We start from the raw sequence: 15,165 nt of genomic DNA, 5'->3' as shown, positions 1-15,165 counted from the left end.
AAATTTGGATATATTGGAATGGGAAATCCATTTTTGGGAAGATTATTGTTGATTTGAAGGAGAGAGCAAGCGGTGTGTGTGTTGGAGAGAAGATAAATTTAGTAGGGAAAGGCGCAAATCCTTTTTAGCCGATAATCAAGCGGAAGAATAATGAAGACGACTTGAGAAGGGACACAATTTTTTATATCGATTTTCCCCACCGGTAAGAGGGTTGGGCAACAAGTGCACCGGGAAGAAAAGCTAAATTTAGCAACACGGTCAAATGATGCTGACAAGATTAGTCTGTGAGACAAGACATGATGAGTACACGTGTCGGAAGGTGACGCTCAATTTGTAGCGTTCATGAATGGTCGGAATGGTGATTCCCTCTCAAGAATGGCATGTTCTTATTTTGTTACATAATGAATTGCTCATGTTCCTGTATACTTGTTGGAAATATGTATGGATTTTCTCTTTGAAGTGTTCTCGACGGTGAATATGCATGGATGTTTTGCAACCTCTTGCTAGAAGGTGAAGATTCAATGATTCCAAATTGTGAAACGGTGAAACTTGAATTATGATTATTATTATTTTAGTTTGATCTTGGGAAATGGTACACAAATATGGTACTTCTTCCAACACATAAAAAATGTCGTCCATTTTGTATCAAGTTTATACAAATTTTGTCACGAGCAGAAGGTTGTCAGTTGTGTCTTCGGCCGTACATATTCTTGGTATATTGATGCAGCCGCAATCGTTAATCACTGCTGTACAAAGGAGGTTTTGCTGGAGGCCTTTTTTCGTACTATCTCAGAGTAACAGTTCATTCGAATCGTCCGAATTTGCTGCCCCTCTCTACTTTCTTCGATCTGCTGAAAGGCCCCTTTGTGCAATCCTTCCGAATTTCAAATAGTACTCAAGATCCTCTGTTTTTGATAAATGTTTTAATGAAAGTAGATTATCTTGCTTTTAAAGTTTACAGTTTCTATGATCTCTTCCCGAACCAAACATGAATCTTTCGATTCACTTGGCTCTGGCGCTCTTTATTTTTTGTATGACTATTTCCATATCTTTTGTTATCTTTTCAAGGTTCCATCCAGCTTGCTATTACCTGCCTGCTTAGTTGTGCACATAATCATAGTCATATACACATTGCCGCCTTTTTTTTTTCCTTTTCAGGTAGGTTACTGTACTGAACTAGACATTATTATGGTTTTTATTAGTAGAGAGATAATTGGCTTCTTAGTTCTGAATGCTATTGCTCCAACAATTTAACCTTGATAACACTGGAACAGAGTCTAATTTCGAAATAAACTGGAGCCAAGACAGAAAATGGAACGTATATGCAAAGGGAGTGTCTATTTCTCAGTCGCCTCAGTAATAGTTATTTCTCAGTCAACAATCGTAGCCATCCAATCAAAATTTTCTTATCCATCGGGCCTACAATAATCTTACACGAATCTCAATGATTGAATTAAAAGGTTGTTATTATCGATTGAGAAATAATTATTTCTCAGTCGCCTAAGAAATAGCAAAACCGATATGGAAACTCATCCTAACTAAGCTGACAGCAAACTCTTCTTTATTTTCAAAGGCAAGATACTTTATTAATCAAAGATGATCACATACATATATAGTCAAGGAGATTGCCGTACTTATAACAACACAGACTCTTGAACGGCACATGAATGACGAAAACATGGCTTAACGCTAATGCAGAAAGGCTTTTGCAGTAGAGCCATATCCCTCAAGATCCTCGGCACGCCGAACCTTCTTCTGCAAGCGCTTCAGACATGGCGGGCATTGAACCGGGGAATAATTACCAATTAAATTTAGCAATTACCAACGAAATCGACGGAGCTCAAACTTTGTAGCCACCGGCGGAGACGGCGGCTCCGGCTCCGGCAGCAACGGTAGCTCCAGCTCCGGCAGCGGCTCCGGCGTACCCGGCGGCGCCCTTGGCCTTCTGCGCCTCGGACATGGCAGTAATGGCCTTGGTCAATGCAGCCTCAAACACGGCATACTTAACCTCAGGAGCGGCAGCAATGGTGGCAGCGTAAGCCTGCTTGACAGCGGCCTCGAGAGAGGGGATAAACTTGTAGCTCTCGTAGGCGCCGCCGGTGCTCTCCTTGAGGGCCTTGTTGAAGGTGGCCTCGAACACGTTGAACTTGTCGTTGGCGGGGGCGGCGTTGGCGGCGGTGGACGCCGTCTTGAACGCGGAGTCGATCTTGTCGACTATCTTGAGCTCGTCGGCGGGCATCTTGCCGCCGGCGCCGGCGGCGAGCTCCTCGGCGACGGGCTTGACGGCGTGGGCCTCGACGGCGCCGGCGACGACGCGGAGCGCCTCGGTGAGGGTGGCCACGAAGACGTCGTACTTGGCCTCCGGGGTGGCGCCGTCGGCGGCCTTGTAGGCGGCCTGGTAAGCCGTGTCGAGCTTGGCGCTCACGCCGGCCTTGTAGCCGGTGGAGGCCTTCTTGAAGGCGGCCTCGAAGGTGTTGTACTTGTCGGCCGGCGGGGCCGCGTTGGCGGCGGCCACGGCGGTCTTGAAGCCCGCGTTGATGTCCTCGATCATCTTCTGCTCGTCCGTCGACGCCTTCGGGTACCCGGCGGCCGGGGTTGCCGGGGTGACGGGCGCGTAGGCGAAGGCGAAGGCGGGGCCGGCCACCAGGGCCACGGCCAGGAACAGAGCCACCCTGTACTCCATTGCTAGCTAGATTGATTAGCTAATGGGGCTTGTTTGTGGATGCCGGATTGGTTTGGATTGGCTTCGCTGTGGTTTGAATGAGTGGGGGCTGGCTGGGGTTTATATATGCAAGGGCCGTGATCGGGGTTTGGAGGTGAGAGGCCAGGAGAGCTTGGCGCGCGCGGGAAACGCTGCTCCCTACCTTTTTTTTTCTCTCTAGCTTGTTCCTCCTTCTGTTTGTTGACCAGGCAAGAGGAGAGAGCTAGCGCTGCTGTTTTATTCTTCATTCATGTTTGAGTTGTCTCTCGAAAATGCTATTTTTGGGCAGCTGCCGGTGTTATCCTGCTTATTTTGAACCTTGTCCGGTTAATTCCTTTTCCAAGAAACCATGTGTGTCTGTCAGTGTGTGGTTGGTTCTACTGTCAAGGAGAGGACGTACTGCAACTAGCAACACAATTCATGATACATAGGAAATGTGGTTCATCTTTGTTTTCTCCAACATATAGAGTTAACTTATGGTGGTGATTTTTTTTGCTCGATTCGTTTTGTAGCATCTAGCAATTAGTAACAGGGTATACTAAAGACAACAAAATAACATACGAGACGTAGTGGTACGCAGTCCAAGTGTGTATAGAGTATGCCGCCGTCCATTTTTCGTTGTCTCAAACTGTAGATCACACACTCCCTCTGTTTCTTAATGTTTATATATTTGGGGTTGTTGTAAGTCAAACTGTCAACTTTGATTGAGTTTCTAGAAAAATAGTAACATATGTTGTACTCCCTCCGTCCAGTAAAGGATGTCTCAAATTTGACCAAATTTGAATGCATTTATACACTAAGTCATGCTAGATACATCCAAATTTTGACAAACTTGAGACATCTTTTGTTGGACGGAGGAAGTATAAAACATGAAATAGTCCTAACGATGCTAGATTGATGTTGGTGTTTTTGTCCGCAAAGTTGTGACATTTCGAAACGAGCGGATAAATAAGTATACATGAGTAGAACTACCCAGAGAGACACATGGTTCTAACTCACATACAATGAAATTTATAAATTTTCAGTTGTTTCAACAAATGCTGAAATAATATATATTTTTTGTCCAAGTATTCCAATAGTTTCAGTTATACAGAATTCAAATTGATTTAAAATATTTTTCATCAAAAATTCTCGAGTTCCGTTGGATTTTAGTCGATTTCATTTGAGGATTTAGGCCATTTGGCCCAAAAATTACTCAAATTCACTGTATTTCAGCGATTCGGTTGTGGACGGAGTATTTCTAAAACTGAAAAACCCCAAGGACAGAAATGCGCCTCAACGAGTGAATGTACCTATGACTAAAAAATGCGCCGAGGGAATATACCTTTGGCACAAAAAAGAGAGAGAACACAGGAAATGGTCTGACGGTCAACACACACTAGGACAGACAGACAGACAGAGAGACGATGAAACGAGAGGTAACCCGAAGTTGATGGAAGAAGCCTAATTTGGGCAGCAGCAGCAACTTAACGGGAAGCTCTCCTGGCCTCTCACACGAGCTTGGCACCCCTGTATATATACATATGGATCCATGGAGCTCCTTCCATTCCATCATCATCCTCACAACGCAACATCCATCTTCAAGCTAGCAGCAGCAGCAGCAGCAATGGAGTACAGGATGGCCCTGTTCCTGGCCGTGGCCCTGGTGGCCGGCCCCGCCTTCGCCTTCGCCTACGCGCCCGTCACCCCGGCAACCCCGGCCGCCGGGTACCCGAAGGCGTCGACGGACGAGCAGAAGATGATCGAGGACATCAACGCGGGCTTCAAGACCGCCGTGGCCGCCGCCAACGCGGCCCCGCCGGCCGACAAGTACAACACCTTCGAGGCCGCCTTCAAGAAGGCCTCCACCGGCTACAAGGCCGGCGTGAGCGCCAAGCTCGACACGGCCTACCAGGCCGCCTACAAGGCCGCCGACGGCGCCACCCCGGAGGCCAAGTACGACGTCTTCGTGGCCACCCTCACCGAGGCGCTCCGCGTCGTCGCCGGCGCCGTCGAGGCCCACGCCGTCAAGCCCGTCGCAGAGGAGCTCGCCGCCGGCGCCGGCGGCAAGATGCCCGCCGACGAGCTCAAGATAGTCGACAAGATCGACGCCGCGTTCAAGACGGCGTCCACCGCCGCCAACGCCGCCCCCGCCAACGACAAGTTCAACGTGTTCGAGGCCACCTTCAACAAGGCCCTCAAGGAGAGCACCGGCGGCGCCTACGAGAGCTACAAGTTTATCCCCTCTCTCGAGGCCGCTGTCAAGCAGGCTTACGCTGCCACCATTGCTGCTGCTCCTGAGGTTAAGTATGCCGTGTTTGAGGCTGCATTGACCAAGGCCATTACTGCCATGTCCGAGGCGCAGAAGGCCAAGGGCGGTGTCACCGTTACCGCCACCGTCTCCGCCGGCGCCGCAGCCAAACCTGCCGCCCCCGGCTACAAGGTGTAGAGCTCTCCAAACCGCCGGCTCGATCTGGTTCTGATTATATCTGAGATTTATATATATATATATAGGCGCGCGCGGGAGAGAGAGAGATGTCTTTTGATTGATTGGTTGATTGATTGATTGATTATTCGTTGATTATTGCTGGAGAGCAATAACCATATATTGTAATCCAGTTCTATATATATTCACTCATTTTAATATATCACTTTTACTAATTCACGGCTCTTTTCGTGGCTACATGTTTGTTTACCTCTGGATGTAAATCGTAAGAAAGACCTGCCAATTAGATATTTTTATTTATACTAACAAGCTGCCCGTGGGCTGCCATGGGTCCAAAAAAAAGGAGGGGCAGCTAGGAATGTCAAATTGCAGAAGGTTTTCTCTCGAGCTTTTATCGGGCTTTAGAATGAATGAATGGAGGTTGTCAAATTAACATTTGGAAACATTCTGCTAAATAGACATCACATTATTTATTTATGCACGTTAACTCGCGTTGCCTTCAAAGTCATAAGCATCAGGTCTCATTATCTATAATTTATGCAAGTATAAGTATCGTTATAATTTCAGATCAAAAGAGTAAGCATATTAATTTTCTATCCCAGAACACCAATGAGCACAATGATACCCTCTACACCGATTTGAATAACATCAACAGGTTCTTGAACTAACTTGAAAGAATCTTCTACCCAACCAATTAACAGCATCTAAAACTCAATAAAGAGCACTGAATAATTTGTTATACTCCCTCCGTTCCGAAATAAGTGACGTCGATTTGTATAAGAATCTATACAAATCAACGTGTCACTTGTTTTAGGACGGAGTGAGTATATACTGTTGCTAGGAGCGGGAGACTCGGCCGCGTAGAGGATCGTGACTTGGCCTCAGCAGCCTGGCCCTGAGACTGAAATTCGTTTGTGGCCGGAACTGAGACTGAAAACCCCACGGACTGAAAACACACAGACTAGGGCAGACACTCAGGCAGAGAGACAATGAAATGAGAGGTAGTAATTAATTAACCGAAGTTGATGGAAGAAGCCTAATTTTGGCAGCAGCAGCAACGGGAAGCTCTCCTGGCCTCTACACAAACAGTGCTGCATTTTGATACAACTTCCTCAAATCTAAATCAAAAACATCCACCTATATATTCAATATTACAATATAACAAGTTTTCTTTCCTTATTCTCTCTATGGAAGAACAACTAATCGTAAACACACATAAATGGATGGAAGGATCTTTTGCATAGATAATAAACTTTTACAATGCTGGGTTGGTGCCATCTCCAAAAAAAACAAGGCCTGTTGTGGCGGGTGTTCGCTCGCTGCCTAAGCTTCAGATGTACTACCACAAGCTAAGAGCTAAAGCCCTTTATGAGCCAACAAGAATCAGGAGAGCTTCATGTTCTTCAGCATGCCTGCAATGAGCGCCTCCTTGGACGGCGAGCGTTGCTTGTAATCCTTCAGTAGTGCCTCTGCGGCCAAGCTCTGCAGCTCCGAGCTATCTTCCTCCTTATTTCTCCCTTTGGTCAGCTGGCTGATCGCCGCGCTACACTGTGGATCCATGTTTGAGATATATATCAAGGATCGCTACTAGGATAAAAGATAAAAGGCAACTCCAAGTCATGAACATGCCATCTTACCAGACACACGCCGAAGAGAGCTCGTGTGTTCTTGCCTCCAGTCAACTGGATTGTTGATGCGTAATACTTTTTAGCTGTTTGAAGGTTTTCCAAACCTCCCAGAGTGTACAAAACCTTCAACAAATAAAAAAAAAGGGTGGGCACTCAGCAAGCAAAGCTGTAGTATAGTACACTGGCATTGCATGAAATCAGTTGAGCTTCCGACAGAATCAAGTCACATTATTGGCTCGACTTAAGTCATCTATATGAAATCCTGGGGCAATTTTGTATTCCATCAGACAGAATAAACAAACAAAAGCAGTGATTGTGGCATTGCCATATAAGCATGTCAACTAATCTGTCCTTTTGGCTGCCTCCCTCTCCCATTACCAGATATAACTGTCAAGCTTCATGCGCTAGCCAACGCACCCAAAAGACCGATCTTATGGAAAGGGGTAGGCAATCCACTTATACACCCCCCCCCCCCCTCACGTATCGGGGGAGACAAGTCAACAAGTGTAAACTCAGAGGTGCGGCTCAAGAGGCCAATACGTGGACGAAGGGGGTAACAACAATTTTTAAGATAAATTGTGTGAAAGCCAGGACTCGAACTTGAGACTTTTGGCTCTGATACCATGTCAAGCTTCATGCGCTAGCCAACGCAACCAAAAGACCGATATTATGGAAAGGGCTAGGCAATCCACTTATACACTTCAACAATAACCAGGAAGACAAAATCATGCACCCTTCCCTAATAAAATCCCCAAAACAGACTACTCCAGAATAAGCTCCAATAGACACCTGCCATAAAGCTATATAACTTTTAGAATAAACAGAAAAACCGCTACCCAAAACAGATACCCAGTCCCCACATAACTTTCTAAGATCAAAGTTTCAACAAAAGCCTGTCCATATATTATATCACTAAAATCGATTTTCATGGCTGGCCGAAACAATATGCGGGACCTCCGACTAGCAAAAAGGCAGCTTACCTCAGCATAGGCTAGATGATAAAGTGGAATGGTTGGTTGAGCCAATATTAGCTCCTCATAACAAAAGGCAGCTTGTTTGTACCTGAAAAAAAAGTGTCATACAATTTAGTATTACCACATCTTATCATATTATATTGAATAAATCAAGATCAAAATCTCACATCTGTAATGAGACGTAGATTTCAGCAAGTTCTCTCCAAGCATCATGATCTGCCATGAATCTAACACAGGGGGAAATTGGTATGTTTCACTAAGAAAAAAAGGGAAGTTATTTGGTTCATAACAAACGTGGAGGCAGGTACTTACAATTCCAAATACTTGTTGAGATAATCAACAGCTACAGACATGTCGCCTTGTGCTTTTGCAATAGCAATTTTTCTCTTGTGCGCAATCTGCCAAACATACAAGGAAGATATTCAATATTGTGTAAAATAAACCATATTAACGTTTACAAAACTATCATTCTTAGCATTGGAATGGTTCTAGAAGCCAAGGATATCTGACTCCTCTTGCACACCAAATTTTCCATACCAAAATAAGAATCGTCGTCTGCTCATCTGAAGAACAGATTATGATACCTGATCAAACGGGTTGTTTTCCAGGATAAGTGCATATGCTCTTTCAGCTTCAGCCCAATCACCCTTTGCCTCAAACAGCAGGGCTTCCAGACGGCCTGCATTTTAGAGCGAGGCATTTTCGGCATCAGCATAAACAGAAAGATGGTGTAACAGCCAGCGTTATATGACTTGATAAATACCAGTTTTTTCATACTTGATTAAAAAACAAGGGGTCCCGATCTTAGGTGTGTATAACACTTCTGGGCATGCCAGGATTTAGGAAACCAGTTCTACGTTAACAAACATGTCGCGCACACCTTCGCTCTCCAGGTACACTTTGCCATCGTACTTTAAACCAAACAATTCCCAGGGTTGTAGCATTCGTAAGCTCCAATTCACCACATTATCATTTTGGCTTGATATAGATATACTAAACTAGGGCGCAGGTATATTTATTCAAGCCACACCCACCTACATGATTTGATCTGGCTTGTATTATGAGCAATCGTGCACATTTCACAGTATCATAATTTATAAAGTAATAGTCTTCTCAGGCTGTTGACAAGGCGAGCTATCGTAAAGATGAATCATAACTTTGCATAAGTTTATGAAACAGGCTTGATGGTTTGAATTTTTCATGTCAGAGTTTAGTCACATCTTTGTTCTTTGAACAAACTCTTTTTTTCATCTAAAAAATATTAAACCATTTTAGGAAAGGATGAAAGGTTTAGCTTTGTTCCGCCACATGGTTCTTGTTTTTCACTAATCTATGTGGCATTCGAATACAAGATTTAAGGTATAGTTTTGTTACTCATAAAGTGTGATAGTGTAACTAAAAGCTGCAAATTGCATGTGTATGGTCCAAAAGAACTTACCAACGCGAGTGCTGCCTGGAAACTGCTTGGAGAGGACTCCAATACAATCCTGCAAATCCATGAAAAAAAGGTGATTTATCATGATTAGCCATACCCGAGAGGAACTGAAATTTTCAGCAGATGGAATCAAATTGCACCCAATCAGAGAACAGGAATTGTACTAGAGGACATCATAAAAGGACGTGAGCGTGCATAACTAAAAACCCTCACCTTGGCGACATCGACACGCTGGCAGTCCATGGCGGCCACTGCCACCTGCTCATAGAGCGTCCACTCTGCATCAAGAGAAATCTACATCGTTTCAGTACTGGAAACCAGGAGCACGGCCAGACATCAACAGAAGCACACACACGGCGGCCATGTCTCGGCAACAAGTGCGATGGACAAAATCGTGGGTGCTAGCAGGCGATAAACAAACAAACTAACTAACTAAGCACATAAGGGCCGCCAATTCAGCAGATCCCGCAGAGCTACGGCCGCGAGTCTAACGAGAAACGGGCCGGAGCACACGAGATGAGCTAGCAACCCGAACTCGCGCATGGAGAAAGCAAGATCGGAGGGAGCACAGTGTAGAGATCTAAATTCTGATAGGCGGTGGATCACGAGATCTATTCCCCTCCCGCCCCCCAGGGGAAGACAGACACGTAGCGGGCGGCGACCGGGAGTAGGGAAGGCAGGAGGGAGAGGGGTAAGGAGGCGTTTACGTTCTGAGGCGAGGCGGGAGCGGGCGGAGGCGTCGTTGAGGAGGGAGAGGCCGAGGCGGAGGACCGGGGCGGGGCGGCGGGCGCGGAGCCTGCGGGCGAGGGAGAGGTACTCCCAGGCGCCGCCGCCGCCGTGCTCCGCCTGCTCCTCCAGCCGCAGCAGCCGCGCCTCCTCCGCCGCCGCCGTCGCCGTCGAAATCGCCGTCGTCGCCGCCATGGGGAGGGAGGGAGAGAGAGCGGAGGCTGGAACGGGCGCTCTGTTTTCTGCTTCCGCTTCTGTGCGGCGGCTTCTGCTTCTGGCTTGGTTCGTTATTTCAGTTTGTTTTCCTTATTTGGTTGTGTGTGTTCCCCAAGCGCTTTAAAATTCAAATCCCTGTGGGGATTCCTGTGATGTGGAGTTTGTTTTATGTTGGGTTTTAGCTAAATTTATAGTATGCCCAAGGATAGCCTAGATGACGTTTCTGTATGAAATTATACTCTAAGTTGGTTTTCTTATAAGAACGTCTGATTAGAAATAAAGACAGCTGAATTGCCATCAATTCGAACTCGTTTTTTTTTTCTCTTTCATCGTAGCCTTGTGAATATACGGAGATACTTGATGGCACTAACGTCGATGGTTTTATGATTTATACTACTACTAGGGAGACGACGGTGGAGACCAAAGTGGTGGTATGGTGCTAAATGGATGATCATGCTAAGCATTGATGGTTTTTTTTTGCTTGAGGAAAGAAAAGATCGTGTCTTTTCTCTTAATTACATGTACACGCTTCTAAATTTGAAGTTCGATATACTCCCTCCGTTCAAAAAATGATGTCTCAACTTTGACTAAATTTGAAATGCATCTATACACTAAGTCATGTTTAGATACATCCAAATTTTGACAAATTTGAGACATCTTTTGTTGGACGGGAGGAATATAAATATCAAGCTTAGGCAGACGAGCTCGGGATAGCCCCACCCACGACCGAAGGTTCCACCGTCCAAAAAAAAATTCAAACATTTAAAAATGAACAAACATGATGGTACCTATAACAATCTCTTCTTCTTCCCGCACCTCCTACTTCCGTTTTCATCGTCTGTCTATCTCCGCCTCCGGTGGCGGTTCCAAATTCTCAATATTGGATGAGGAAAGACACGCTGTTTCTAATTTTTCGAATTTTTTGTTTTGATGATTTTTTTAATTTGGTGGGTGGAGCAGTAATAAAAAAATCACATAATATTGGGCGTGGCACTTGTTTTTATTGGATTTTTATTTGTTGAAATCATTTTTCCTTTCAACTTTTTCTAGAAAAACATCATTTTCCGTTTCGAGGTTGTTTCTGTGTAGGCCCCAAAAAATTGAGCAATGTAATGTCCACCGCTGGTGCCAAGAAACAAACGGCAGCGAAAAATTCCCCCTTTTCTCACATCGAACTCTCCGCCCCCCCCATCCATCTCCAATGGGTGCTGCTGCTGCTGCCGCTGCGGCGGCGGCCACCCACCTCCTCCTCCGCCCCGCGCCCCGGCCCCAACCCCAGCCCGTGCTCCGCCTCCGCCTCCTCCTCCCCCTCCCTTCCCCGCCGCGGCCCATCCGCCGCCGCGGCTCCCCGCTCCTCGCCGTCGCCTCCGCCAGCGAGGGCCATGCGGAGAAGGGCGACAAGGCCGCCGGGAAGCTGCAGAAGAGGGTGCTGGTGGGCGTTGCCATCGGGGTGGGCGCGGGCGGCGTCGTGGTCGCCGGCGGCTGGGTGTTCGCCGCCGCCATGACCGCCCTCGGCCTCGCCGGCGCCCGCGAGTACTTCGGGCTCGTCCGCGGCACCGCCGCCCCGCCGCCGCGCTACGTATCCCGCGCATGCTCCGCCATCTGCGCCATCATGCCATTCCTTACGCTGTAAGGAAGGCCCCTCCTCGCATTGGTCATTACTCAGCTAAAAGAGTTTGTCGTGATTAGGGCAATTGAGGTGGTGTTTAGTCAGGATTTTCGGTTGGAATGTGTTCGTCTTTCAGTGCCGCCTACCTTTTAAGCAACCTGTAACGACATTGTTCCTGATCATTGCCTTGCATTCACTCACTCGCTGTTCAGTTTTGTTAGGAGTTTCGTGCTTCTGAGCTTCCTAGGATCGGTAGTGCTAAACTTCTGTTAATCATTTCGTAGATTTTTTTATATCCGAGTAAAAATGTGATAAGGTTGTATGTGTATCTCTGTCTGCTGCATTTATGTTTTGGAATCCGTCCAATCTAGATTGCAAAAGCTAAGACTCTATTTACCTGTTTGTCTTTGCTTTGCATTGCTGACATGATGCCAGCAGCAGCTCTCAACAACACATAGGAATGGATTGAACATATAGGTTAATCTTTATCTACTCTTATAAAGATCTGAGTTGGTGACGGCCTGTTCACCCTCATCGAGATTACCTCTTAAATTGTAAAAGAAATTAATTACCACAATTATCTGCATTTTGTGTAGCAGACACATGACATATATTTTGAGATAATCTTAACTTTGCACAAAGGTAAGAATTATCATGACACAAACATGTAAACAACTCATGCAATAAAAAAAACTTCCATAGCAATGCACAAGTATTTACCTAGTGATCATAATACACTAAGTTAATGATTATCGTAGGAAGATGCACCAGGGGGCGAGGGGTTCAGAAGGAATTGTGTTAGCATTTCCTGTTAATATGGCTACAACATCCGGTTCTGATGTTTCACCTGTCTGTTTGCTTAGGTATTATGGCCGCATGGATGTTCCTCTGACGTTTTCGGCATTTCTTATCGCAATATCTTTGCTATTGCAAAGAGGAAACCCCCGTTTTGCGCAGTTAACTAGTTCAGTTTTTGGGTTATTTTATTGTGGCTATCTTCCTGCTTTCTGGGTTAAGCTCCGTTGTGGACTATCAGTTCCTGCATTAAATACAAGTAAGTCTGTTCAATAAATTATCTGTGTCCTTTCTTAGTTTAGTCACCTTTTCTGTTGATTCATTTTTTCTACTATTTGATTTCTTAATATTCATAGAATTTTTTCCTTATATTAAATGGTTAATGTATGGACAGTTTTGATTTACTTTAAGGACCCATAGAAAACTTAATTTCTTAAGTCCTCACCAGTGCTCTTTCCCAGGTATAGCGCATAGTTGGCCAGTACTTCTCGGTGGGCAAGCTCACTGGACAGTTGGACTTGTAGCAACCTTGATATCTATAAGTAGCATCATTGCTGCTGATACATCAGCTTTCCTTTGTGGAAGGGTATGCTCTTGCCTATTCTAATTCAGTTTGATTGAGGCCATTTCACCTTTTCATGTTAATATCAAGATCCTATTCTGTTTGTTGTGATTTATCTGTTCTGCTCCATGTTTGTTGAATGGAAAGGCATTTATTTTGTCTAATATGTTTGCAGCCAAATAATTTTTTTTGGACAGTTGTGTACTTGAAACAAAGAAACCTTGTCATTGTGTTATTCATATTCTGTTTCAGGCATTTGGCCGTACTCCTTTGACTAATATAAGCCCTAAGAAGACCCTGGAGGGTGCTTTAGCTGGTCTAACCGGCTGTGTACTGACTACTGTACTTCTGTCAACTCTCTTACGCTGGCCAAGATCACTATTGAGGTATTCCAACTTGCATGCGCCTTCTATTATTGTTGTCGTACAACCAAAGTTTTATTTATTATACTGAGTTCTGATAAATCGGTTACTGGAATGTGATAAACCATCCAATGCTGGGTCTTGTATGGATCAGATAGTAGTAGTACCGCAAAATATATTAATTTGCTTCAACATTTCAAGAAAACACTTAAATGCTATGAATTCTATGTTCGGAAATTAACTCCGTGGGTACTTGTTACTTATTAGCCTCCTAACAAAGATTTTGTAAACTTCTAATTGATGTGTTTATCTCCTTCCTGAGTTCGGATCTACATATAGATTGCACACTTATATTCTGAACGACAATTATTTGCATTGAACTTTGCTTCAGCGCCTAATTATTTCACTGATTGGTGTCAGTGCTACTGCTTATGGAATCCTGATCTTTCTGGGTTCATTGTTCGGGGATCTTGTTGAGTCTCTAATTAAGCGCGATGCTGGTGTGAAGGACTCTGGGTCACTCATTCCTGGCCACGGTAAACATGTTAATTCTGCACTTGTTATAAGTTATGTTTTGAGACTTGTGATCATGAACCTCATTAGACAAACAATCCCATGTTCTGTTATGTCAAGTTCTCAAAACAGCATTATCCCATGCAATTCAGTTCCTTTTCATTTTTTTTTGCTATTTTTATTTATTAGGAATAATCCACATGTATGGCCTTTGAACGTGTACGTTGTAATTTATACTGAGTTCTCTATGGACTTGGGACATTGTTGCCCATTATCAACTTAACACTGGCCACACTTGGATTAAGGCAAAATATCAAATTTCTTAACACTGGCCACACTTGTATTAAGGCAAAATATCAAAAAAATTGCCTCACCAGTCACCACACTGACAACAGTACATATCCACAAATTATGAAAAACGTGGAACATACATGGAGTTCTATTGTGTACAATACATCTTGTTTCCATTGGTTCTGCCATGTACTTGCAGGGGGGAAATGTACTGTCATTCTTGTACTTTTCATCAAACACATGTCATAGTGTGTGCACGAACATGACACAATGCTGCAATGCAGGTGGAATTCTTGATCGGGTCGACAGTTACGTTTTCACAGGGGCACTCTGTTACTCTTTTATCAAAGTAGCTCTTCCCATGTATGGGGTCTGATTAGTGCAGCAAGCAATCGGGTTGCCTTGTACCTTCTTTCTACCTTCAGCAATATGGTCACCACCTGCAAAGTCATGACAGAGCCTTGCCGAGATGTCCAAGACCAGTTTCCGTCACTGCACAATATATGGTCTTCGCGCCCCAAGGGAATTTGGTGTCTGACTGTAAAGTGAGATAGGATGATAGGATGCGGGCATGAAGTGCGCGGTGTTTGTTTGTAATGTATTGAGCTGTTCTTTTTGCGGCACCAGTATAGTGATAACTTGTCACTGTGGTGTACATAGTTTTTTCTTTGTGTAGAGTAAAAAAAGGAAGTGCGGATGATTAACTACACGTTACATATATTAAGTGTTTGAAGGTGGTTTATGGGAAATGGATCCTGGGGAACGAACTATACTTGTTGGCCCCTATCAATTTAATTTATTTTCATGACCCAGTGCCTCTTTGGCGACTACCCGAGTGAGTGTATGCTGAGGTTGGGCATTGTAATCTTTAACCATGTGGATTATGAGTTTGCAAATGCATTGAGTTACAAAAGTGAGATCCTGCTTA

At 44.8% G+C, this 15,165-nt stretch overlaps 4 protein-coding genes across 4 annotated transcripts; 2 read left to right on the top strand and 2 right to left on the bottom strand.

Annotated features, from left to right (window-relative positions):
- Positions 1–1,557: 1,557 nt before the first annotated feature.
- Positions 1,558–2,753, bottom strand: LOC100843179 (major pollen allergen Pha a 5.4). The gene has a single exon (XM_003573853.3). It carries the CDS (start codon positions 2,681–2,683, stop codon positions 1,841–1,843), a length of 843 nt encoding a protein of 280 aa, XP_003573901.1. The 5' UTR covers positions 2,684–2,753; the 3' UTR covers positions 1,558–1,840.
- A 1,512-nt stretch (positions 2,754–4,265) lies between these two features.
- Positions 4,266–5,341, top strand: LOC100829400 (major pollen allergen Lol p 5a). The gene has a single exon (XM_003570820.3). It carries the CDS (start codon positions 4,308–4,310, stop codon positions 5,127–5,129), a length of 822 nt encoding a protein of 273 aa, XP_003570868.1. The 5' UTR covers positions 4,266–4,307; the 3' UTR covers positions 5,130–5,341.
- Positions 5,342–6,121: 780 nt separating this feature from the next.
- Positions 6,122–10,174, bottom strand: LOC100840337 (ER membrane protein complex subunit 2-A). Its single transcript, XM_003573849.4, has 9 exons — positions 9,871–10,174; positions 9,377–9,441; positions 9,167–9,215; positions 8,313–8,407; positions 8,041–8,126; positions 7,896–7,955; positions 7,735–7,816; positions 6,764–6,877; positions 6,122–6,674 (listed from the first exon to the last, which is right to left on the bottom strand). Exons 1-9 carry the CDS (start codon positions 10,082–10,084, stop codon positions 6,510–6,512), a joined length of 930 nt encoding a protein of 309 aa, XP_003573897.1. The 5' UTR covers positions 10,085–10,174; the 3' UTR covers positions 6,122–6,509.
- Positions 10,175–11,254: 1,080 nt separating this feature from the next.
- LOC100838812 (phosphatidate cytidylyltransferase 4, chloroplastic) lies at positions 11,255–15,154 on the top strand. Its single transcript, XM_003573844.4, has 6 exons — positions 11,255–11,734; positions 12,578–12,768; positions 12,971–13,095; positions 13,324–13,457; positions 13,854–13,969; positions 14,522–15,154. The coding sequence occupies exons 1-6, from the start codon at positions 11,307–11,309 to the stop codon at positions 14,611–14,613; spliced, it is 1,086 nt and encodes a 361-aa protein (XP_003573892.1). The 5' UTR covers positions 11,255–11,306; the 3' UTR covers positions 14,614–15,154.
- Positions 15,155–15,165: the final 11 nt, after the last annotated feature.

Source organism: Brachypodium distachyon, chromosome 3, assembly GCF_000005505.3.
Source record: "Brachypodium distachyon strain Bd21 chromosome 3, Brachypodium_distachyon_v3.0, whole genome shotgun sequence".
Classification (NCBI taxonomy): domain Eukaryota; kingdom Viridiplantae; phylum Streptophyta; class Magnoliopsida; order Poales; family Poaceae; genus Brachypodium; species Brachypodium distachyon.
This window is presented reverse-complemented; position numbering and strand designations above follow the sequence as displayed.

Bases quoted from the DNA above. Each gene is read 5' to 3' on its own strand.
- LOC100843179 (XM_003573853.3), bottom strand. From the start codon at position 2,683: ATGGAGTACAGGGTGGCTCTGTTCCTGGCCGTGGCCCTGGTGGCCGGC.
- LOC100829400 (XM_003570820.3), top strand. From the start codon at position 4,308: ATGGAGTACAGGATGGCCCTGTTCCTGGCCGTGGCCCTGGTGGCCGGC.
- LOC100840337 (XM_003573849.4), bottom strand. From the start codon at position 10,084: ATGGCGGCGACGACGGCGATTTCGACGGCGACGGCGGCGGCGGAGGAG. The intron at 9,442-9,870 runs GTAAACGCCTCC...CTCTTGATGCAG, and splicing joins CTCCCGCCTCGCCTCAGAAC to AGTGGACGCTCTATGAGCAG. The intron at 8,127-8,312 runs GTATCATAATCT...TATGTTTGGCAG, and splicing joins AAAACAACCCGTTTGATCAG to ATTGCGCACAAGAGAAAAAT.
- LOC100838812 (XM_003573844.4), top strand. From the start codon at position 11,307: ATGGGTGCTGCTGCTGCTGCCGCTGCGGCGGCGGCCACCCACCTCCTC. The intron at 12,769-12,970 runs GTAAGTCTGTTC...GCTCTTTCCCAG, and splicing joins AGTTCCTGCATTAAATACAA to GTATAGCGCATAGTTGGCCA. The intron at 13,970-14,521 runs GTAAACATGTTA...GCTGCAATGCAG, and splicing joins GTCACTCATTCCTGGCCACG to GTGGAATTCTTGATCGGGTC.